This window comes from Marmota flaviventris, chromosome 1 (assembly GCF_047511675.1).
Source record: "Marmota flaviventris isolate mMarFla1 chromosome 1, mMarFla1.hap1, whole genome shotgun sequence".
Classification (NCBI taxonomy): Eukaryota; Metazoa; Chordata; class Mammalia; order Rodentia; family Sciuridae; genus Marmota; species Marmota flaviventris.
The window spans coordinates 90,931,291-90,956,476 of NC_092498.1; the positions used below are offsets into that span (position 1 = coordinate 90,931,291).

Below are 25,186 nucleotides of genomic sequence, written 5' to 3' on the forward strand. Positions count from 1 at the left end.
GAAGCCGCGGAAGCGGATGAAGGAAGAGCGGCGGTGGCCGCGGGAGGCGGCGCGGAGCTGCGGGAGCTGCTCTCCTCCTCCGGGGCCCCTGCGCTGCCCTCATGCGGCCCTCTCGTTGACACCTGAGGCCCGCCACTCTCGGGCCTCCGAGGACCGCGGGGTCGTCCGGCCCTCCGGCCTTGGCAGTTGAAGTCGTCGTGGTGCGGGCCCCATGGAGAAGGCCGGGCGCGGTAGCGAGGGCGGCCCCCGGGGGCCCGTCCTGCACATCGTGGTGGTCGGCTTTCACCACAAGAAGGGCTGCCAGGTGAGGAAAGGGCCCGCGCCCGCATCTAGCCGTTCGCGCGTTCGCGGGCGCCCGCTGCCCTCCACCACTCTGCTCAGCTTGCTTCTCTTCCATCTGCCCTTCAACCCCTTCTTTCTTCTGCTCCTGAGAATTGCATGATGAGCAGCGGAGGTGCTGGTTGGTCCGTGTAGGTTGGTAGGTTTTTACGGCCTCCTTTGGTGGAGTGGGAGGGAGGAATGGAGATAGTCCCACTCTCTTCCCCATCCGTCAGTGTCTCCACTGACTTGCGGGGTGTCCACCCATAATGCAAATCCTTACAAAAATCCAGCATTCGGTCTTGGGTTTTCAAGGTTGTGAGCGCAGTGGCTTCCACGCAAATGCCTCAAGTAGGTTGAGGCTAATGCACGCGCCGTGTAGGAAAATCAACTTCCTTTGTTTATGTCTTGGACGCTTTAGAATCTGTCGTGCTAGGGTTGGCGACTGACCCCGCCCCACCTTGGGCCTTTTGCTATTTGATCTTGTCCAGAGCTTGCCTTTTGATGAGGTTGACCTCTCTAAATAATTGCAATAATAGAAAGTGTATTCACCGAGCAAAATGTACAGATAGACATTTTTCAGTTTCTTCACTGGATCTTTAACCCAGCATCTGAAATTGGACATTTGCAATCTGTGTATTGAAGGCCAAGGAACAAATAGAAACAGGATTATTTAATGAACGAGCAAACACTGGAAGGCAATGATGTCATAATGTGCCAGAGAACAGTAAAGTGAAATGTTTTCTTAAAGTATTGAAAATACTGATTGCTACCACTAGAAGGTAGCTTTTGGGTTCCTGCCTTTCACGGAAGATGTAGCATTTTAGAAGACTAACTGGCAAGAGTTCAGTTGTTAGAGGATGATTACAAACGTGGTGAAGGGAGGGAAAAGATGTGTTTTAAAGACTACTTAAATATAAGATATATTCCTCATCCCTCAGATAAAAACAGCATAGAAAGACGCCAAGAAGGATGAAACAGCATCCAATGTAGCACTCACTAGTTTGAACTTACTAGTCACTTTATAACTTTCTTTGGATATGGGTGAAGTAATTGAAACTTCAAAGAGGTAATATGATCTTGCTGAGGCCACTCTGCAAAACAATCCTGGAGTCAGAACTAGCATTGCTTCTCACACCATATGTGTTTATTCTGCTGTGGCATTGTAGAAGTGTCTCAGGGTAAAAAAAAAAAAAAAAGATGTGGAGGCCCACTTCAGAACCACACAGAATGGAACTTTGGACAAGAAAGAAGAAACTATCTACATTGGTAGGAGATAGGTTGAAATCTCTTAAATTTGGCTGTCGTCCAAAAGTCAAGATTTATTGTGTTTTTTACTTTGTGTGTGTTTTAGAAGTAATATAATTTATATTTTCAGAAAGGAAATAACATGCAGTACTGCTTAGAGATTAGAGAAAACTGAACAATAGGTTTAAGAGACACTAAGTATACAGGGGGCTAAAGTAGCACCTGGAGACTTTGACATTTCTTTGCCTTTTCTGGCTTTGTGTTTTAGCACACAAGTAAAATCACTAGTTTTGTAAAATTAATACTGTACCAAGAATCAGGAGATCTGGATGACATCATGGCATCACATAGTTCCTGTGACCTCCAACAAGTCCAAATAGCTTAATATTTCTTTACTTCCCAGTTCCCACTACCACATACTTTACAAGAATTTTACAAGAAAGTTAGATCATCCACTCCAACTCCCTTAAATTTCCAGATGAATAAACTGAAATGCAGAAAGATTGGGGACTTGAGTATATTTTACAGCTAGCTCACTAATGAATATAATTGCATCTCTCTTTTTTTAAAAGTATACATAATATTTATCATTTTAACCATTCATAATTTTACAGTTTAGTAACAGATTCACAGCATTGTGTAATCATCACTACAATCTGTACCCAAAACTTTTCCATCATCCCCAACAAAAAAAAAATCTTTTTTTTACTCCTTGTAGTAGTGAGGATTTAACCCCAGGCCTCAGCCACTGAGCTACAGCTTTTCCTTTCTTTTCTTTTCTTGTTTTTGAAACAGTTTTTGCTAAGAACTGACCTCAAACTTGAGGTCTTTCTGCTTCAGCCTAAGTAGCTAAGATTGTAAGCATGCGCCACTGTGCTCAGCTACATCCTTTTCAGCATTTTTAGGTTGTAGGCTCTTAGAAAATAAAGATGAATGTATTGGGGCTGGGATTGTGGCTCAGTGGTAGAGCACTTTCCTAGCATGTGTGAGGCACTGGGTTCAATACTCAGCACCATATTAAAAATAAATAAAGTTTTTAAAAAACCTTTAAAAATGAATGTATTATTGTTATGGTCCATATGGTGCTTCACAAAGACTGGCAGTTTGGGGGGGGGGTTGGTTTTGTTTTTAATAAACTTGTTAAATATGGGTTACTTATAGAAAACAGTGCAGAGGGTTCTGTCACAGTGCAGTGAAAGATGAGAATCCAAATTGTTGCTCAAAATGGCTTGATTTATTGCAGCTTTTTAACATTACACCCACCTCTCTTGTATTACAGCAGAAAATGAAGCACTAAAAGCTATAGTTTTTGCAAGCATCAAATATTTATTCCTAATGGAACTATTACTACTTCTTAGAGAAACATTTTTGGCTTACTAGTAATCATGTCAGTTTTCTATTGTTCCTTTAATGGTGGTAAGTTGAATAGATGATACAGTGATTCTGTAGCCTAAAGAGAGTTAAGGTTTGATGAGTGAATTATCTAAAAAACCAGTGGAGATACCAACCAGATTGTGTTGAGAGCGGCTGCTAACCCATCCAGTTCACTCAGAAAACGGAGAAAGTGAATGAAAGTCTAACATTGAGTTGATTAAAACTGAGTGTCAGTTTAATAAAAAAACAACCAAACTTTTGCTGGAGACAAAACTTGTATAAATTCATGGTATTGTATATATAGTATTAGAAAAGGTAGAAATTTTTTTTTCATTTTGTTTACCTTGCTTTCCCCCCTTTTAGTCTTGGTTTTTATAAAGTATTAAGGAAAATGTTTTTTTGACAGGGGATACTGGGGAGTGACATCCCCAGACCCTTTTTAATTTCAAGACAGGTTCTCATTAAGTTTCTGAGCATGGCCTTGAATTTGCTGTCCTCCCACGTCAGCTTCCTGGGTTGCTGAGAATACAGGTACATGCCACCCTTTTTTTTTTTTTTTTTTAACCAGGAAGAAATGAGTATTATAAAAACAATGGACTAGAATTTTCACTGTACCTTATATTCATTCTTAAACTATGTTTCTCACTTATGCAAATTAATGTCTTTTTAGATGTCTTACAACTCTTATTTTCTTAACCCCTCAAAATCCAAGTTCATTTCATGTTTTAGAAAGTGTGTGTTACACACATCTTAAAATATCTTATAGACACTACTGTTGTTTTTAACCAGTATGTCAGGTGTTATCAGAGGCTGTAATTATGTAAGTTACCCTAGAATGGATTAATTTGCTACCTCATTCCCCATCTTCAGATTTCCTTCCAGGTGTAAAGGATTAAAAGTGCTTGGCTTGGGCTGGGGATGTGGCTCAGTGGTAAAGAGTGCTTGCCTCACACATGTGAGGCTCTGGGTTCAATCCTTAGCACCACATAAAAAAAAAATAAACAAAACAGATATTATATCCATGTATAAATAAAAATATATATATATATTATCATTTGTCACTACAGGACGTCAGTCAAGAGCAGGTGCCAAAACAACAGTGCATGGTTCTTTGGATTGTGACTTTTTTTTTTAATATTTTTTTTTTTTTAGTTTTCAGTGGACACAACATCTTTGTTTGTATGTGGTGCTGAGGATAGAACCCGAGCCGAACGCATGCCAGGCGAGCGCGCTACCACTTGAGCCACATCCCCAGCCCCAAGGACTGTGACTCTTGACTTGAGGTGGTTTTAACTTGCTTGAGTGTGCTTTGTTAACCTGCTTTTCCAACTGTTGCTGTGGGTCAGGTTGATTGCCACTTCTTTCCTTGCACTGAGATTATTCATAGTGAAAATTCCCTAACCTGACTGTAATTTTAATTTTTAGATTCAAGTGCACTGAGATAAAACCTTTATCTAAAAATAATGCTTTTCAGCAGTCTGCTTGGTTTAAGGATGATGACTTTGTTGCTTCAAATGGACCACAACGTAAAAGCCATCTTCTAAATAAAGCTATGTTGAGACCCAGGAACTAGGCTTGTAGACAATGTTTGTTCATCTTTTCTGAAATTTTTTCCACCTTTGAAGTCTTAAGTTGTATTTTTTTTTAAGTTGTAGATGGACACAATACTTCTATTTTGTTTGCTTATTTTTATGTGGTGCTGGGGATTGAGCCCAGTGTCTCACACATACTAGGCAAGCACTCTACCACTGAGCTACAACCCCAGCCCTTTCAGTTGTATTTAAAATTTTTTAAAAAGTCCTTCATTTAAATTAATAAGAACATCTATTAATTTTCTCTCTTTTTTTTTTTTTTTTACTCTTTTTGGGGTAATTTGTAGGATTGAATTCTTCTGTAGATAACATGCTGGTTTGCAGCAGTGATTTTTGTAGTTTATTGATATACTTCACATTTAAAACATTTTAAGTGATTTAAAATACTACTCCAAGGGTTGCAGCTCTAGCTCAGTGGTAGAGCGCTTGCCTAGCATGTGTGAGGCACTAGGTTTGATCCTCAGCACCACATAAAAATAAATAAAGGTATAAAAATACAACAACATTTTAAAAAATATTACTACAAAATTAAGATAATTTTGAAATATTTATGAATTCTAACTCTTTTATCTGAAAAAAATTTTAATTTAGCCATTTAACAAAGGGCCCTTCTTCCTTATAAACTTACCTGAAATTAGATTCTTGGTCATAAAATGATTTACATTCACCTTTTCTATACTAAATTTGCTTCCAACCGTTTGTTCCAGAGTTTTATTTGTTCCAGTATATGAACTCTATTTGTCATATTAGCCTCATTTTTTGCTAAGTAAATATAATCATATATATCAGATAAATTCTTTAGTTCCTCCATAGAGAAGTTGGAACTTTTAAAATACTTGGTAGGAAACAAGTTATTTTTCAAATTGATGTCATAAAATGTTGGCCTTTTTTAAATTTTTTTATTTTTTGGTAGTTGTAGATGGAGAGTGCCTTTATTTTATTTTTTTATTTTGATGTGGTGCTGAAGATCAAACCCAGTGCCTCACGCATGCCATTGAGCTACAGCCCCAGCCCAAAAATGTTGGCATTATTATTTTTTTAACCTCTTTCCTGATAGAGTTGATGGTTTCATATACATAGCTAGCAGTTTTAATTCTTGAATAAAGTTCTGTGACATTGTACTTCTAAAAACAGGAAAATTATAAAAGAACTGGAGCAAATATTATCAGTAATTGCAACAATGTATAAAGCAACCAGGAGAAGTGAAATGAACAGCATAGTTTCCTATTGATCTGAGTAGGCTGGGAAAGTCTTCCTGGATGACAGAATGTGGGAATGAACATTCAGGAGCGAGTTGCCATTAGGGAGCTTGGTTTATGTTAGGCTGTACTGAAGCTCTGATCCATTCAGATTTGGGTGACAGATGGCCCTCTGAAAAGCCTGTTGTTTTGGCACCTGCTCTTGACTGACGTCCTGTAGTGACAAATGATAAAACATTTCTAAAGTTACTGTTTGTGATTCTTGTTGAAGTATGTAGAATTTTGGAACAGAAAGAACAAAACTTTAAAAGGTTAGAGTAGAACAGCATTTTAAAATTCTTCTTTCTTACTAGCTTTAGAGGAACTTTGTCCTGAAAGAAGATGGACCTCCATTGCAATTTTATTTTACTTATTTATTTATTTGTTTGTTTATATGTTTGTTTATTTATTTATTTGGTTTTTGGTGGTGCTGGGGATTGAACCCAGAGCCTTGATAAAGGCAAGCACTTTATCAACTGAGCTATACCCCAAGCCCCACACTTTTATTTCTTAAACTTTAGTATTTTAGTGAAGTGTTTTCCCTGATTTGGGCTGTGCTTTTTGTATATGCTCAAATGATGAAAATCTCTGACCTTGCAGGGCTCTAACATTAACAGGAATAGTTTTCATTGGGAAACAGTTTTCTTTGGCATTATGGCTGGCTAAGCAGACTGGATGTCAAGTTATATAATGGAAGTTTAGAAATAACAGGGAGATTCCTTTGTCCTCTTATAATCTCAGCTGGCTGGAAAGTGCCTTTCTTTGGCTTATGTCTTTGATTGCTAATAAAATGCTTACACACCATGGGTAACCTTCTTCTTCATGTTATTAATAAAATTCAGATCCCTTGCTGAGTGTAGATTTTGCTAGATGTTGGAAGACTGGAGAAAGACCCTGGTCTGCTAGGGATGAGTACTGTAAGAGGTAGATGAAGACATATAGGGAGAGGAGTCTACTTACCTACTTAATATTTCTGAGTAAGACTGGTCCTATTATATTTGCTTAAAATGCCATCAGATCAAAGACAGGTTCTGCTGGGAGCTGTGACACATGCCTGTAATCCCAGTTACTCCAGAGGCTGAGGCAAGAGGATTGAAAGGTCAAGGACAGCTTCAGTGACTAAACAAGACCTTGTCTCAAAAAAAAATAAAAGGATTGGAGATGTAGCTCAGTTATAGCATACCCCTGGATTCAATCACCAGTGCCACAAAAAACAAACAAACAAACAAAAAAAGTAAATAACTGTCATAGGTTTTATAAGAAGGAAACCTAAAGCCTTCTTGTAAATAAATCGATATACAAAATATTACTAAAATTCATTGAAATAAATTGATTTAAATAATTTTAGGAAAATTCTAATTGATTTTTTTAAATTTTTTAGTTGTAGATGTACACAGTATCTTTATTTTATTTATTTGTTTATTTTTGTGCAGTACTGAAGATGGAACACAGTGCCTCACATGTGCTAGGCAAGCACTCTACCACTGAGCCACAACCTCAGCCCAATATTCTAATTAATTTTTTTTTTAAGTTGTAGTTGGACACAATACTTTTATACTATTTATTTATTCTCATGTGGTGCTGAGGATCGAACCCAGGACCAGGCAAGCACTCTACCGCTGAGCCACAACCCTAACCCTCTAATTAATTTTTATTGGTTCTTTTTAGTTATATAAAATATTAGGATACATTTTGACATAAGCACAAAAATATGGTATATGATTTACTCTAATTCAATCTCCAGCACTTCTCCCTCTCCCTCCTCCCTCCAATTAAATTTTTTCCTTCAAGAAAAATGGGTTTTGTAGCTTTGATATCGTCCTTGTTTATTTGAGAACCTGGAAATAAATAACTTTTCATTTGTAACCATCTCTTATCTATGATTCCACTTTACATTTTTATATAAATTCTTATCTCACCTCTGGTAGAGGAGCTTTATGTACAGTATTCTTAATATCCTCTGTACTTTTAACTAGTTTCTACTTGATCAGCAGAAAAGTGTATGTAGGAATCAAGAGAACCAAGATTCTCTTGATTTGGCCTGAATGATTATTGGCTGTGTAAGCTAATTGTTTACAATTAGGCAAGTTGTTTATGTTTATGGACTTCAGTTTAACAGTAAAATGAGAGTTTTAAAATAGATGATTGCTGAAATTTCCTACATTTCCTTGATTCTTTAATGAAATCAGCAAACTTTTGTGGAATACCCCTCATCAGAGACTATCTTCAGAAACATGCCCTTCAATTTAAGGACAGATAGAACTGATGTTTGGCTATAGCAGTCTGAACAGGGCTACATTCTGGGATGATGAAAGTTGTGTATCTTGATGGAGTGTTTATCAATGAATGCATAGTTCATCAAAACCTCTATAAGAAAAAAGTTGAGATTTTCTCCACATAGTTGTACACATTTGTGCTACATGATCCAAATGCTTGTTTTTCTTGCAACCTAGGAGTATAAGAGTTCTAGATTTCATCAGTATAAAAGATTCTAATGAGCCAAATAAATTTAAAATCCTTCATGATTTTTTTCCCCCAGTACTGGAAATTAAACTCAAGAATGCTTCACCACTGAGCAACATTTCTAGCACTCATCCCTTTTCTTTTAAATTTTGAGTAGGGTCTCACTAAATTGCTGAGGCTAGCCTCAAATTTAGTATCCTCCCACGTCAGCCTCCCAGATAACTTGGATTATAGACATGTACCACCACTATGTCTGGGCACTATTTTTTCCTTTTTTTTTTTTTTTTTTTTTTTTTGAGATAGGGTCTCACTAAGTTGCCCATGATGCTCTGCCTCAGCCTCCCAAGTAGCTGGGATTACAGTCCTTGCCATGGCATTGGGCATTTTTTACTTTTAAATAAGAGCTCATAATTAAAAACATTTGAAGCTGTCTAGCTTTACATAAAGTAGCTCTCCAAAAACTAATCTGGTATTACTGGGAATTATTTGTCTGAAATACAAATCAAACTGTATTAGCACCATATCTGAGGGTATTTCTGATTTTTGAGTTGTATGTCTGTAAATACTGATGTTTCAGTGAGTGCCAAATCTCTATAACAGTGCTGTTTATTCTCTTGTATATATTTACTGTTAACATTAATTAAGACAAATACTTACAAGATTTTTTCTTCCTAGAAGAAATATTTCTTTTAAGGAGCATTATACTATAAAGGTGTATTTTAATTGACTGTGTATATGTATTCTTTCATGTTAATGAACATATATACTTTTGTAAAGTTCCAGTGATTTAAAATAGAAAACAGAATGATGAGTTCTTAATTTTAGTGCCTCAAGAAACTTTAGTATGAAAGCCTGCCTCCTTCATATTATATAGTTACATCCTTCATATTATATAGTTAAAATGCCATATTTGGGCTGGGGTTGTGGCTCAGTGGCAGAGCACTTGCCTCACACATGTGAGGCACTGGGTTTGCTCCTCAGCACCACATAAAAATAAATAAACAAAATAAAGACATTGCATTCATCTATAACTAAAAAAATAATTAAAAATAAAATAAAATGCCATATTTTATGTAATACAGTCTTGATGTGATTCTGGTTTCACTGTAGTAGGATTCATAATTATATAAAAAATAAACTTCTTACATTTAAATTAAAATGCAAAAAGGCAGGAGAGATGTGAAATGCATATCATCCATCTTCCTGGTGAAAATCCAAGTAAGTACTCCATCTTAAAAAATATAGAATAGTAAAATGACTATTTAATTCTTGGGGGAAAAATAGTAGTAGCAGCCTTTTATTTAAAATACTTAAACCCATAAAAGCAAATGCTTTAAGATTTTTGTTTGCATTAATCTAGAAACAAACTTCTTTTGACTGGTAAGTCTCAGTAGTACCATTTTACTTCTGTAGTATACACTATATTTTTCTGGGCCTCTCGGGCATTCGTGAATCTATGAAATACTACATCATGCTGAGATACAGGATTGTTAAGCACAAGTTGTCTTAAAAATCAACCATTGACAAATACAGTGATTTTTTTGCCAACTGTGAAGAGGAAAAATGCCAATTATTTTTATAATTATTTTTATAGTATTGACTTTTCAAAAGCTTTGGAAGAGAACATAACTGAATGAAAACATGTCTTTGACTTCCAGGACTGTATTTTTTAGACCTAATCTTAAAAATAAAAACATGGTATTGTTTTGTTTTTGTGGTGCTGGGGATTGGACCCAGGGCTTCACAAATGTTAGGCAAGTACTCTACTACATCCCTATGTCATTTTTTTGTTAAGTGGAAAACAAGGCAAAGCCTTGACTTTGGTACCTAAACTGTTAATGTCTATTAAGAAAAGAAACACTTTTACTTCTGAGTGACAGGCAATAACATTTTTGCTGTGCCTAGGAAGGGAGCAAAGAGGTAGAGCAGCAGTAGAATTAACTGGGAAGCCCTTTCCTCAGTAAGCCATGGTGTATCCGTGTTTAAATGGATGGATTTAATTTGTGTGGCTTCTATTGTGTGATTTTGAGAGTGGAATGGATATTACATTGTTAAAAAGTGAACAAAGGGTACTTCTGAAGTACTCAAAAGTTCACACTAGGGTACTATGCTATTGTTTTTATTTTGTAGTCTTTCTTTGTTTTCTCAATATTATTTCCAGAGAACAAAGTAAATGGCTGCTGACTTGATGTATAAACTATGAAAAGGGTTATGTGGTGATTTTTACCATTCCTGGAGGACAAATGTAGGTCACCCTTTATTGCATAGTTCATTTGGCATTTTTTTTAAAATTGCTCTTTGGGGAGAGGGGTACCTGGGATTGAACTCAGGGGCACTCGATCACTGAGCTACATCCCTAGCCCTATTTTATATTTTATTTAGAGACAGGGTCTCACTGAGTTGCTTAGAGCCTCGCCCTTGCTGAGACTGGCTTTGAACTCTTGATCATCCTGCCTCAGTTTCCTGAGCTGCTTGGATTACAGGTGTGAGCCACCACGCCTAGCAAAAATTGCCTTTTTATTCTTGGTGATTATAGCATCTTTATTCAGCTTTCACTTTTTAGAAGTCAGCCATTGTCTTCTTTTTCCCTCCTCTTCTCAGTTTGTAATCATGTGAATTTGTAAAATGATTGGAATCAAGGTAGACTTGCTACATGAATATTGGTTATATAAATAGAGATAGAGATATTTGAAGTTTGCTTGATTTAATAACATTACTGTTCTAATTGTGGGGGCATTCATACCTCTTTCACATTGGTGTGTGTTATCAGACAGCATTTTTACTTCTTTTTAAATTTTTTTTAATTGTAGGAGGACACAATACCTTTATTTTACTTATTTATTTATATGTGGTGCTGAGGATCGAACCCAGCACCTCACACATGCGAGGCGAGCACTCCACCACTGAGCCACAACTCCAGCCCCAGAGAGCAACTTTAAAATATTTTTTCTAGTTGTCAATGGACTTTTATTTTATTTATTTATATGTGGTGCTTAGAGTTGAATCCAGTGCCTCACACATGCTAGACAAGTGCTGTACTACTGAACTACAACCCAGCCCTCAGGTAACATTTTTGATCCCCAAACTTGGTTTAGATTTTGAACTATAAACTTATGCTACCTAATTTTGGATAATAGTCTAAATGTTTCTTAATCTCTACAGAGTTTAATGTTGGTTTTTGTCTATATTTTTCATATATATGGAGGGCTGCCATGTATAGTTGTGTTACAGAGTCTACATAACTATACATGGAGAGCCATTTGTATAAACTATGGTGATCATGATTTCCCCCTAGAAGTAGGCAGTGAGGCCGACTACCATTACTACCTTCACTCTCTGTGGTAGTGGTTGATTTAATTAGCATTATTGTTTAAATTGCATTTTGATTCAACTGAGTATATTTAAAATTTAAGGTAACTTCCAAGAGAATTCCTCTTAAGCGTCTTTGTCATGGAATTATGCATCTGCCTGGGTTTATTTGGACATATAGAAAGGGGACATATAGAGTGATTAGTATTCAAAATATGAAAAATACACAATTTAAGATTTAAAGAAACCATCAGTTTGGAAATCGCTGATTATTTTTTTTTTTTTTGATGTTTGATCTCAGATTCTTAAAATTTTTTTTTTAGTTCACCAGATTCTTATAATTTAATCCTATTCTGACATTAACTACTCAGCATCAAACTATACAGGCTTAAGGTCTCAGTTCCCCAGGATTGCTCTCAATTCAGATACCAGTTACAAATCCAAGGTCCTCAGGCCACCTATAATTCTGACTGGTTTCAAATTCAGAGGGCAGTGGGGATGACCTTCAACTCAGATAAAGAAATGCATAGCACTTGTCCTATGATCCTGAGACTAAGACAGGAGGATTACAAATTCAAGGTAGTTCAAGGTCAGCCTCTACAATTTAGCAAGACCCTGACATAAGAATAAAAAATAAAAAGGGCTGGGGATGTAGCTCAGTTGTAGAGTACCTCTGAGTTCAATCCCCAGTAACATACACACACACACACACACACACACACACGCATGCTCGAAGGGCATGAAGCATCCATGCCCTCTCCAGCATGCCACTCTCACTTCACTTTGCTATTCTTAACCTGGGAGCTCCCTGAACATTGTTACATAGGCATGATTGATTAACACATTGGCCATTGGTGACTGAAATCAGTCTCTAGCCTCTTTCCACTCACCAGAGGTCAAGGGATGCACCTTAAAATTTCATCTTTCTTATCAAAATTTGGTGTTTCTGATGACCGTCCCTCATCCTAGAATAAACTCAGGTATGGTTGATTGGCATTTATTATACATTATGAAAGGCCCTCATCTTCCAGGAAAAGCCAAGTATTTTAGGAGTTTTGTTCTAGGAACCAGGCACAAAGACTTGATTGATTGATTAACATATAGTATATAATTATATATTTATTACATATTTAAATGTTTTATTTTATTTATTTATTGTGGTACCCGGAATGGAACCCAGGAAGTGCTTACCCACTGAATCACATCCCCTGCCCTTTTGTATATTTTATTTTGAGATAACGTCTCACTAAGTTACTGAGGCTTTGAACTTGTGATCCTCCTACCTCAGCCTCCCAAAGTGCTGGGATTATAGGTGTGAGCCACCATGCCTGGCTAAATATTTTAATATATTTGCTTAAATATATTAATATGTGATTTTAATATATTTGCTTAAATATATTAATATGTGAAATATTAAAATATAAATATTTCAAATATATATTTTATTATATCACACTTGAACATATTGAAGTTTACAATTTTTTAAAAATTCTTTGAGATCACCTTCTTTATTAATTGATATAATGATATTTTTTAAAACCCGGAGAATAGCTGGGCACGATGCGCATGCCTGTGATCCCAGCAGCTCTGGAGGCTAAGGCAGGAGGATTGCAAGTTCAAAACCATCCTCAACAAGTTAACAAGACCCTGTCTTTAAATAAAATACAAAAAAGGGCTGGGAATGTGGCTCAGTGGTTAAATACCCTTGGGTTCAATCCCTAGTACAAAAAATAAAAAAAGTTCAATGATAGAATATTGACTAATGAAATGATACTGTGTAGCCATTATGATTGTTTTTAATTGTTTTGTGTATATATAGAAATAGAAGTGAGTTTCTATTAACTGTTTTGAACTCAACTAGCAGGTTAATAGTAAATCTACCATCAGGCGACAAGAATTCTAGAACACTGCCAACACAGTGTAGGCAGACTACAATTTATGAATGAGTTGTGTTCCAAAGCTGGCTGTTTAAAATTCTGAACACGCTTCTCAAAGAAACCATGTTGTAAACACTCTGGGTCTAAGTCAGCCTACAACAGCCTTAATTTTACTCAGAGAATTCTTGGACTATATGTAGTGTCCACGCTTTTATTTATAACATTTTTTATAAATAAAAAAGTTGAGTTCCAGCTGGTGCCCTTCAATCAGAAAAGGCTTACAAATCTTTCCTTCTTTTTTACTCTTCTATGTCATAGGATTGCTGATAACATCAGTGAATGTGGCTTACCCCAACTAGTGTCCTTTGGGGTTTAAAAGTGTTTTTGCCTGTCAGGATAAGATGCTTCTTTTGATCAACCACCTTTTAGCTAATATTCCTTACTGTTGTAGGTTGAATTCTCTTACCCGCCCCTGATTCCAGGAGATGGACATGACAGCCACACTTTGCCTGAAGAATGGAAATATTTGCCCTTCCTTGCCTTACCAGACGGCGCACACAATTACCAGGAAGGTATGTGAGAAAACAGTGGAGCAATTAGTAGGTCCTATTTTTACTTATTTTTTAAGTAGGTGCTAGTTTAAAAAAAAAATGCTGTGGTGAATGAGTCTTTTAACCTGTTGTCGTTATTTATAAAATATTTATATGCTATTTGGAGATGACTAGTCAAGCACTAGAGAAGAGAATGTCCAGAGAGTGCCGAACTTAAATTGGCCATGGCCTGTGATCCTTACCAGGAGCCCTGACAAAAGTGATTAGCAAAGCAGGACAGCTGCTACTAGAAAGCATTCCCTATAATTATACTTTATTTTGACTCCTCTCAGAGACAAAAGAAGAAAGTTAGCTGAACACTATTTGAGTCTGTAGCTTCAGACTTACTACTTACTCCAGTGCCCGCCCACCTGGGAACACCTGAGATGGTTTCTCCAGCTCTGGAGCTGTCACAAGTCTCTGCTTGCTCACATGCAGAGTATGTTCACACACTCAAAGAAAGTAGTAGTTTGAAGTTCTTACTGAGTCTCCTACACCATATTTTACTATGGTGTTAGAGATGCAGGAAAATACCAGATTAAACTTGATTACCTGTTTTCTTAATATAGTATTTAATAATTTCCTTACAGAATGAATCAGTTGTTACTTACAGTTAAGCATAGCATTTAAACATAGGATTTGTAACTTCAGAGATCCTTTTTCTACATAACTTTATTATTAAAGTTTCAAACACAGAAAAGTTAAGATTAAGTGAATATTCTGCAAATTTTCTTTGTATTTGTGTATGTGAACAGTTTTTTTCTGTACTATTTTAAAATCAGCTGGAAACAATGACAGACACTTCACCTTTAATACTTAAGTAGGCATCTCCAGAGAATAAGATCATCCCCCAGCATAACTTCTAATACCATTATCACAGCTAAGAGATTTAACAGTAATACTATGTAACATCCAGTCTGTGTTCCAGTTTCCCCAGCTGTCCCCCAAATTTCTTAGTTGATTCAAGATTCAATGTTGTCCATTGGTTTTTATGACTCTACTTTGTTTTAGTCTGGACCAGTTCTCTTTATATATAAAGTACATTCTGTAACTGTACTGTTTGACCTGTTCTAATTCAGCCTCTTGTGTTTTTTGTGATGAGCATATACTATAAGGCATTGAGATAAATTTCAAGAAACCAGTGATTGTGATGCTGAATATAAGTATGACATGGTTCCTTCATACATCTTCATTTGCATGTTAATAACTACATTATGATAACTTCAAATTTTCATACTTATTAATAAGGGTGATTTGCTTTGTTATTTACATTTTTTCCATGTATCTCTTAGATACTGTGTTTTTTCACTTACCACCCAGAAATGGAAATGGAGCCACCGTTTATGGTATTTCTTGCTATCGACAAATTGAAGCCAAGGTATGATAGTTAATGGTGAGCAACAATAGAAAAAACACTCCCAACTCCTTTCTTAAGTGTTATTAGTGAAGGAAACACATCTTTATTTTTCATGTGGTGCCTGTGATGTCATTTTAGATTTTCACTGATTTTTTGGTTTTATTTTTGTTTTGTGCTACTGGTGATTGAACCTAGGGCTACCATAGGCTAGGCAAGCACTCTACTACTGAACTACACCCCCAGTCCTTTTTAAGGCAAGGTCTTGCTAAGGTGCCCAAGTGCCTTTGAATTTGTGATCATCCTGCCTCAGCCTCCCATGTAGCTGGGATTACAGGCATGTGCCATCACACCCAACTTCATTTTAGATTTTTTTTAAAAATATTTTTTAGTTTTAGATGGACACAATATCTTTATTTCTTTTATGTGGTGCTGAGAATCAAACCCAATGCCTCAGGCATGCTAGGTGAGCGCTCTACCACTGAGCCACAACCCCAGCCCCCATTTTAGATTTTTATAAGCAAATTATAACTATTCTAATATTACCAACTTAGTCACATTAATATGTTTATAAATTGACATTGGTGCCTATGATTATATAATTGTACATTTTGTACATTGTTTTTATTTTTTATTTAATTTTTTAATATTTATTTTTTTTTGTTTTTGGCGGACACAACATTTTTGTTTGTATGTGGTGCTGAGGATCGAACCTGGGCCACACGCATGCCAGGCGAGCGCACTACCGCTTGAGCCACATCCCCAGCCCTGTACATTGTTTTTAGATAGCAATATCCAAATGATTCATTTGTCTTTGAAATGCTGTGAAGGTTCCAATAGCTCCCAGTTGCACCACAGGCTGGTGACGAAGTCTTTAACACCTGGGCCTTTGGGGAATATTTATCCAAATCATAGCAGTATTGTTAGGCCATTTAAATTTAATAATTTATTTGAAAGAAAAAAAAGAACAAAAAAAAATTCACAAATTGGGCAGCTCCTAGAACCAGAGCAGGTTTGGAGAATAATAACCAACAGCATATGTAGACAGGATTTTTAGAAAAATTGAAGGAGGCATAGAAACCAGTAAAGCTGATTATATCCTAAATTACTCATTGGCTAGAGTCTTCTGCAATCAACCAAATTTAACTGAGATTAAACTCTATTGGTTTGGTCTGTTGACTCTAGTATAAGAGCACAGTCCAAATTAGTGGCCTCTTACAGTTTTATTTAACAGTATATAACTTAGAAAAATGGACCAGTAATGTGCTTTTCAAACAACATTTTAGTAGGGCAATGTACTTAACAATGGTTTCCAAGTGCACACAGTTAATCTATAACTAAGATTTTGATTACTCTTAAACTACCTGCCAACTTACTCCCTGATTTACACTAATATCCCTAATTAATCAATTCAAATAAACTAAGATGGTTATCCCCACACTTTTATGGCGCTTGTAGGATGCACTATTTTTTGTAGTGGGAATAAATCTTTATGAATAAAAATCTCTTTCTTGGGCTGGGGATGTGGCTCAAGCGGTAGCGCGCTCGCCTGGCATGCGTGCGGCCCGGGTTCGATCCTCAGCACTGCATGCAGACAAAGATGTTGTGTCCGCTGAAAACTAAAAAATAAATATTAAAAAATTCTCTCTCTCTCTCTAAAAAAAAAAAAAAAATCTCTTTCTTCTCATTGATGCTCTAAAGTAGTGTGTAGTTCTTAGTTAGCCTTGGCTACAAATTGGAATCACGGAGAACTTTAAAGTCAGAGTTGGCTGAGTCCAACCCCAGAGATTTCGAGCTAATGTTCTGGGCATCAGGAGTTTTAAAGATGTCCCAGGTAGTTCTAATGTGTAATCAAGTGTCAAAACCACTGCACTGAAACAATGGTTTCTAACAGAATTACCTGGAGGATTTTTTGTGGGTTTTTTTTTTTGGGGGGGGGGGTTGTTTGTTTGTTTTTAAATATTTTTTAGTTGTCAATGGACCTTTATTTTATTTATTTATATGCAGTGCTGAGAATCGAACCCAGTGCCTCACACATGCTAGGCAAGTGCTCTACCACTGAGCCACAATCCCAGCCCATTGTTTGTTTCTTTGACTGAATTAGAATCTCTGGGACTAGAGCCTGGGCAATTATAAAGTTGAAAAGATATCTGAGATGAATAATTATTAGTAAACATTTTTAAATTTTTATAATGAAAATTCCAGACATGCAGATAAATTAAAAGAATGGTGCAGTGAACACATATATACCCACCACATAGACTCAGCAGTTCTTAATGTTCTGCCTCTCCTGATCTGTGTGTGTGTGAATTTTTTTCCTGAACCATTCATAAATAAACTACAGGTGTAAATTTCAAGATATCTGAAGTAGTTAACTACTATGAAATAACCCTCCAAACCCAGGGTGTGGAATATAGAACACACCCAGATAATGTTTGTAGAATGAATAACTGAATCTAAAGCTAAATATATTACTTCACATTATCAAGTGTACTTTAACCTGAAAATCGGAGTGTCATTCTGAGGCTCAGACCCTGGGAAGCAGATCCAGGATCCCAGCAGGTGCAAGAAGATGTGAGGCAAGTTGGAATAGTGCATATGGTTTATTCAGAGGTGACAGTAGTCCCCAGCCCCCTGAGTCTTTTCCATAGACCTTTTTTATATGTAGACCAAACAAAGCACAGTGCCAACAGGTTACATAAGTGAGTATATGTCCACAAGCAGATATTTATGACCTTAAGTACATATGCTGAATTATATGTTTATGACAGGGACTACATACTAAAAGCATAGCTAGCCGGAAATGTCAGTGAGGAAGCCATGTTGGGCCTGCCTCACAAAAAGTTAGCCCAGTAGCTTTGTGTATTTGATTTCTTCACATATTGTTACTCTTACACATATGAGATGAATTGAGCTGCTGCCCTATCTCAGAAATCCATCCCTTTATTTCCTCTTGTCTTCTGTAGGTCATGTAGTATTACTAAAATTATTTCTTCCAAGTTCTTCTTACCCCTCATTGTTGTCATTAACTAGAGTTCGAATATCCTGCACGGATTTTAAATACTACCTCTCTCCCCCAGCCCTTAAGACTGATCCATTTCAGAGTATATCAGAGTTGCCCATTTCTCTTAAGTTTTTCAAGCCTCATCTGAGAAACTGGATAGATAAGCCATATCTCAGAAGGACTTAGAGCCTAGGAGAAAGACTTTAATTCCCTTTGAAGGTAGGACATAATAGATGAATCCATTCAAGGGAAAAGACATCTACTATCTACTCTTCACCCAATGTAATGATTAATCACCAGTCACTTGAGGTCCTTTGATCCTCTGGACAGATCCAAGGAGAGTCTCGCAGCACCCTAGAGGCCAAACAGTCCCTCTTATTTCCCTCACAGCTTTACCTGAAGTTGATCAAATCAAGATTTGTTTCTACCAGCAGAAAACTACAGAATTCTTACATGATTATCATTATTGAGAAATGAGTTATGCTTAATGCTGGGCCATAATCAAGTCAGCCAGAGCAGACCCCAGAACAGGCTTCCCAGAACAACTAACTTAACAAAATTGCTGACAGTTCTTCCATCTGTGGAGAAATAAGCTATTTTTGTCATCTCTTAAACTAGCCCTATCTCACCAGAAACAATCCTGTGAAAGGGTGGCCCATTTTAAAACCAGAATCAGTAGTGGTTGGATTGCATTGATTGGTTGATTTGGGTGTGGTGAGTTGTACATAATCTCTATCAGCCTACACATTGCTTGAGAATAGGAATTAACCCTTCTCTTATATTCCCAGTGCCTGTCATAGCTTCTGATGCAAAGTGACTAAGCTGACATTTATTCATTCAATAAATATTTTCTGAGATTCTCAAATAAATTTTTTAATTTAAATATAAGAGATTTCTTCTATTTAATAACTATTTTCATATTGAAAGATGTTTTGTAAATATTGCTATGAAATATTTCTGATAATGACTATTTGTTTATAATAGGCATTGAAAGTAAGGCAAGCAGATGTCACCAGAGAAACTGTTCAGAAAAGTGTCTGTGTTCTAAGCAAGCTGGTAAGAGACTTGTTTATGTGTGTGTTAAACATTCATGGCAAATTTATTTGAGAATAAGGCATTATTAGAAGAGATTTATGAGAACAATAATTTATTAAAATTAGTCAAGAGCTTATTATTTATGCTCTTGCATTTTCTCTTTTTACCTTTCAGCAATTTTACTTTCATTTGCTCCTCTACCCAAGTATAGGTAAAAGGGAGGAAATCTGATAGTTTATTAGTTTGGAAGCTGGCACTTGATAAAAATGAGGTAGCTGATGTGTTTCATTTATCCATTTTTGTTTAGTTCCCAAGATATTGGATAAATAATATTTTACTAAAATTTGAAATATAATTACTAAGATTTTATTGATGATACAGAAGTTCATGGCTATTGTAGTGAAAATTTTTAGACTTAAATTTCTCTTTAAATTTTCAAGTCAGAGATAGTGTTGCATGCCTGTAATCCTAGCTGCTTGGGAGTCTGAGGCGGTAAGAGGATTGTGAGTTCAAGGCCAGCCTCAGCAAATTAGTGAGACCCTATCTTAAAATAAAAAAGACTGGGATGTGACTCAGTGGTAAAGTGCCCCTGGGTTGAATCCCAGTACCAAAAAAAAAAATATGTTTGAGGAAGGGAAATGACATAGTGAAATTGTAACTATAATAATACATGAAAACTGTTTCTTCTGGGTACAAGTTGATCAAATGGAAGAGTATAATTATTTAACTTTTTATAAAGAAGATGCCTAACATTTCTTGGCTTTCATAGCTCTCTTAATTAAATCATTTACCACCATATCATGTTTATTACTAAAGGGATAATAGCACCTTTCCAGTACAAATTTCTAGTTCTACATGTTAAACACATAGTCCCCAAAATCCCCTTTGTGGGAATAATTCATATCTGCATCATATCAGTTATCTTAGAGCTATATGATTATCATATAGAAATGTAGCCATTTCTACAGTAAACCTAAATCAAAATTGAACTTTTTTCACTAGCCTTGTCACCAAATGTATGTAGGTTTTGTTTAATTATTTCTTCTGCAATTGTCTACTTTCATGTACACACAGGCAATTTAAGTGTACTTTGCATAATGCAAATTGTTTTTGCAAGACAGAATGTATTTTGGGTTTTATTACTAAGCTAAAAAACCCTGAATAATAATCATTCTTTGGGCCTTAATAAGATTTTTGAGATTCTATATTTCTTCTAAGAAAATAATTTTAAATATAGGATAAGAAGAGTCTGCTGGAAAAGGAATTATAAAAGACCCCAATATCATAAAATTGGTAGGTTGCTAATCTCATAATACACAGTTTTATGTATTATTTATTTAGAAGGGTGGCCTTTATAATTGTCATTATTATCTTTATAACAACATTGATATATTTGCTTTTTTCATTTACAAGTGAAGACATCTCAGAGAAACAATATCTAATTCTCATAAGACATGGAATTGATAAAAATCAAGGTGAAAATCCAGTTTTTATCTGTCTCTAAAACAGATATGGATAGGAAGAGCTCGCTCACTCAGTCTGGTTGTTCACAGTACATTGTAGCCTGTATATAAAAATATGGTAATAATAATACACTAACAGGAATATTGGGGGAAAACTATTCCAGCATGACTTATTTTTAACTAATTAGAATATATATCAGTCTGTGCATCCTAGAAAAGGACATACAAATGACAAAACATCTAAAAAAGAAGATTAAAAAGATGGATGCAGTAAAAGAAGATCTTATTTAGAAGAAATAAAAATTATATAGCTTCATTCAGGTGTACAAAGAATATTATGATAGAAGACAGATGAGTTGTTCTAAACTTTTCCAGAAGATAAAAAAGGGGAAATGAACTTAAATTAAATGATGAATATTCAACTAGAGAAAAGAATAAGACTGCCTTGAGGATGATTAAGTGTTGCCACAGGCACACCAAGAACATGTGCACAGTGAGAATGCGTTTTAAATCTAATGTTGGGTGCCTTCTACATGTCAGTACTCTACTGTTTTTATCTGTTATTTAATCCTTAAACAACTGTGAGATGCAGTCTTGTTATGCCTGCGTTCAGCTTAGCAAGCAGGTGTGAGTGGTTGAGTGCCCAGAGTTAAGCACTGTCTGAGCCCACACTTTGACTCACTGTACTGCCAGGGCACTAGACACCTTCCCCTGCGGTACAAGAGCAAGTATAGGGGACATCTCAGCTTCCTGCTATGAATTAATAATAAGGGCCATGGAGTTGACAGTGATTTTCATCTCTCTCTTCTGTTCAAGTTAAAAAGTTGTAGGGGTTTGTTGTTTGTTCTTGTTGTTTTCTATTATAAACCTAATGGTAATTTCTCTTTTCTATTAAGCCCCTCTATGGCTTACTTCAAGCGAAACTTCAACTCATTACACATGCATATTTCGAAGAGAAGGATTTTTCCCAAATTTCCATTCTAAAGGTAACCTTATGCCCCTGACTAGATGTGTTTAACTGAAGGTAGAGTTCATGAATTAAATGCATCTTGTCAGTAACACTGTGAAGGATAATCAATTATTAGCTTAAGAAAGAAACTCTCTGAAAATCCCTTTACTGTAAAACATTGAAGTACTGGGAATCTACCCAAATACTTAATTTAACAAAATTGTGTTTTTTAGGAAATATGACTATAAATAACTAAATGTTTCTTTTAATAACTTTTCTTATTAATAAACTGTACAGTGTGTTTATATATCAAGCTTCTTGTTCCTAATTCTCATAAACCAGAGAAACCATAGGATATTTTATTAAAGATGGATAACGTGTTTTTCTCAAGGCTGTCATTCACCATACAGATGATGGATCTCTCCTAAATACTGATAAGAGTAGGACAGTTAGGAATTTAGCAAGGAAGCAGAGGGAATTCATCCTAAATGTTCATACCACCATGTGAATGAATCAAGCTCTAAAATAGAAGTAATACCCTGATAGCTATTTTTAAATTATTATTTTTAAGTTGTAGATGAACACAATACCTTTATTTTATTTATCTTTAGGCTGAGGATCGAACTCAGGGCCTTGCCTATGCTAGGCAAGCACTCTACCACTGAGCTACAACTCCAACCCATCTGATAGCTTTTTTCACGCTTGTATCAGATCTCTTATGATAGCTCTCATGTCTGAAAAAGAAGGAATGAATGTTGAAAACTGGCAAGATTTCAGAGAGACCTTGATGGTTCTAAATCTAGTACCTGACAAAATAAGCTGTCTCAGTTTATAAACCAACTATCTTCTGATCAGTGTATTTCTAACTCATTGTCAAAAATGATAATAAAGTATTCTAAACTCAGTTTTTATTTCATAGGAGCTTTATGACCATATGAATAGTTCCTTGAGTGGAACTTCATTAGAAGGATCCCAAGTATATCTTGGTAAGTAACATTTTTATAAGTCAGAAGAAATGCCCTCATTTCTTTTTGTTCAGCTAACTAAAATGCATGTGAAACTTTATGATCAGAATTACATCTGTAAGTGGGACCTAAATTTAAATTCTTCAATGTATGATACTGCTTTTTCCTTAAATATCCTGTTAGGCATTGTTGTTTTTTATTTATTTATTTATTTTTGTACTGGGGATTGAACCCAGAGATGCTTTGCCACTGAGCTACATCCCCAATTTTTTTTTTTTTTTTTTTGAGACAGAGCCTTACTAGGTTGCCCAGGCTGATCTTGAACTTGAGATCTTCCTGCCTCAGTCTCCAAATCACTGGATTACAGTCATGAACCACTGCACTTAGCTCAAACTGTATAAATTTTAAACTTGTATAGTTTGCTTATACAATGGAAGAAGATATTAGACCTGCACTGTCCACAATAGCAGCCACTAGCAATGTATAGCTATCTACATTTAGATTAAAATAAATAAAAATTAGATAATATTTAAAAGTCAGTTTGTCAGGCTGGGGACAGTGGTGAATGCCTGCAATCCCAGCAGCTCAGAAGGCTGAGGCAGGAGGATCAAAAGTTCAAAGCCAGCCTCAACAATTTAGTGAGCCCTAAGCAACTTAGCAAGATCCTATATCAAAATTTTAAAAGGGCTGAGGACAAGGCTCAGTGGTTAAGCTCTCCTGAGTTCAATCCCTGGTACCCGAAGTCAAAGTCAGTTTGCCTGTCACACTTGCCTGATTTCAAGTATGTAGTGACCACATGTGGCTGCTGTACTGGACAGGGCAGGTTTAAAACATTTCTATCCTTACAGAAAGTTCTATTGGATAGCCCTGTTTCTAAGCGTATGTGTATTGAATTAAATATTACATAAATATTTGAATATTTGCATTATCTGAGTTTCTTTTTTAACCTTCTCTTCCTAACTTTCAACAAAAACAGTATAACTATAGTCACAGATTAGCTTTTTTGTTAACATTATAGGTCTGTCTCCTCGAGATCTTGTCCTTCATTTTCGACACAAGGTATGATACCTTCTTTAATTTATGATGTACTAAAATGGGAGACACTGTTTTTACTGTGTTTATTTTAATGGCAAATTCAAGAGTACTGCATCAAATAGAGATTGTTTCACGCTTGTATCAGATCTCTTATGATAGGCATTACTCTTAGTTCTTCTAATATAGTGTTTCATCTTCTAACTATACCAAGTTGAAAGTGTCAAGAATGCTTGTGTCAGAGGACTGGGGCTGTAGCTCAATGGTAGAGCACTTGCCTAGCATTAGAAGTAACCAATTCTTTTAATCGTCAGGATAATTTTTGTCTGTTTTTGAGCAGATGTTTTCTTGCTCCTTGGATAGCTGTGAATATATGAACGTCTCATCAGTAATGTGGGCACTGCCCAAATGGAAATCAGCATGTCTGAGGCACTGGATTCAATTCTTAGCACCACATATAAGTAAAATAAAGGTCCATCAACAACTAAAAAATATTAACAAGAAAAGAGTGCTTGAATCAGAAATTTCTAAAGGAGCGCATACTCTGTTTACTTCTTATGATATAATGCATTTCTCTTGTCTTTGTAATTTCAGCTATAATGACATTAGACTAGAAAGAACATGTTTTGATCTTGCAGAGTAGTTTTTGTTGTTCTACTTAGTTATTCATGACGGCAAAATACATATAAATTCATTATATGCAAATAGAACACAATATTTCAATTCTCTGGTTGTACACATGTAGAGTCGCACCATTTGTACAATCATGTATGTACCTAGGGTAATGATATCCATCTCATTCCACCATCCCTCCTGTCCCATACCCCCTATAATCTTACAGAATATTTTGTGTTGTCATAAAAATGGAACATTTTCCAGTAAAATATCTTTATCCTTTCTGATCTTTTTTGTTTTGTTTTGATGTGAGGAGTATGATCTTCATTGTTAAGGCATATGTTGACTAGGACATACACATGTCATTCATTTATCAAACTTTTTTTTCAAATTTATTCATTCTTATTGATTTATTTTGACTATACGTAAAAGTGGGATTCTGTCACAACACATGACTAAATCATTCAGGTTGCTCCAAGTAAATTTGGGTTGGCACAAAATAATCACACAAAGACAGAGAAAATACCTTTTTCTCAGGGTCCAGTGACAGCTCTCAACCTTAGAGGTCCGTTGGAAAGAGAGGGAGCCACCTGAATTTTTTATTTTGATAGAGGGGGCACAAGGGGAGGTTCAAAGGAATGTTTCCAAATAAGGCAGAGGGTCAGGTTTCAGGGAGTTAAGTCTCGCTTCATGATGTCTTGTTGTTAGTAGATTTATTGACATCTTGGCAAGTCACCCCCATCTCAGGTGCTCTGTGGGA

At 36.0% G+C, this 25,186-nt stretch overlaps 1 protein-coding gene across 4 annotated transcripts in view; it reads left to right on the top strand.

The window, feature by feature from the left end:
- Nucleotides 1–25,186, top strand: part of Avl9 (AVL9 cell migration associated) — a 58,031-nt gene continuing 32,845 nt past the window's right edge. For all 4 annotated transcript variants that reach the window (XR_011707900.1, XM_027939602.3, XM_027939601.3 and 1 more), the window contains exons 1-7: nt 1–304; nt 13,871–13,991; nt 15,302–15,387; nt 19,352–19,423; nt 21,762–21,851; nt 22,734–22,800; nt 23,798–23,838. Coding sequence is in view for 3 of the 4 variants with exons in the window: in XM_027939602.3 (XP_027795403.2) it covers nt 212–304; nt 13,871–13,991; nt 15,302–15,387; nt 19,352–19,423; nt 21,762–21,851; nt 22,734–22,800; nt 23,798–23,838 (570 nt within the window). In the remaining variant the exon portion in view is untranslated. The remainder of the gene's footprint in view (nt 305–13,870; nt 13,992–15,301; nt 15,388–19,351; nt 19,424–21,761; nt 21,852–22,733; nt 22,801–23,797; nt 23,839–25,186) is intronic.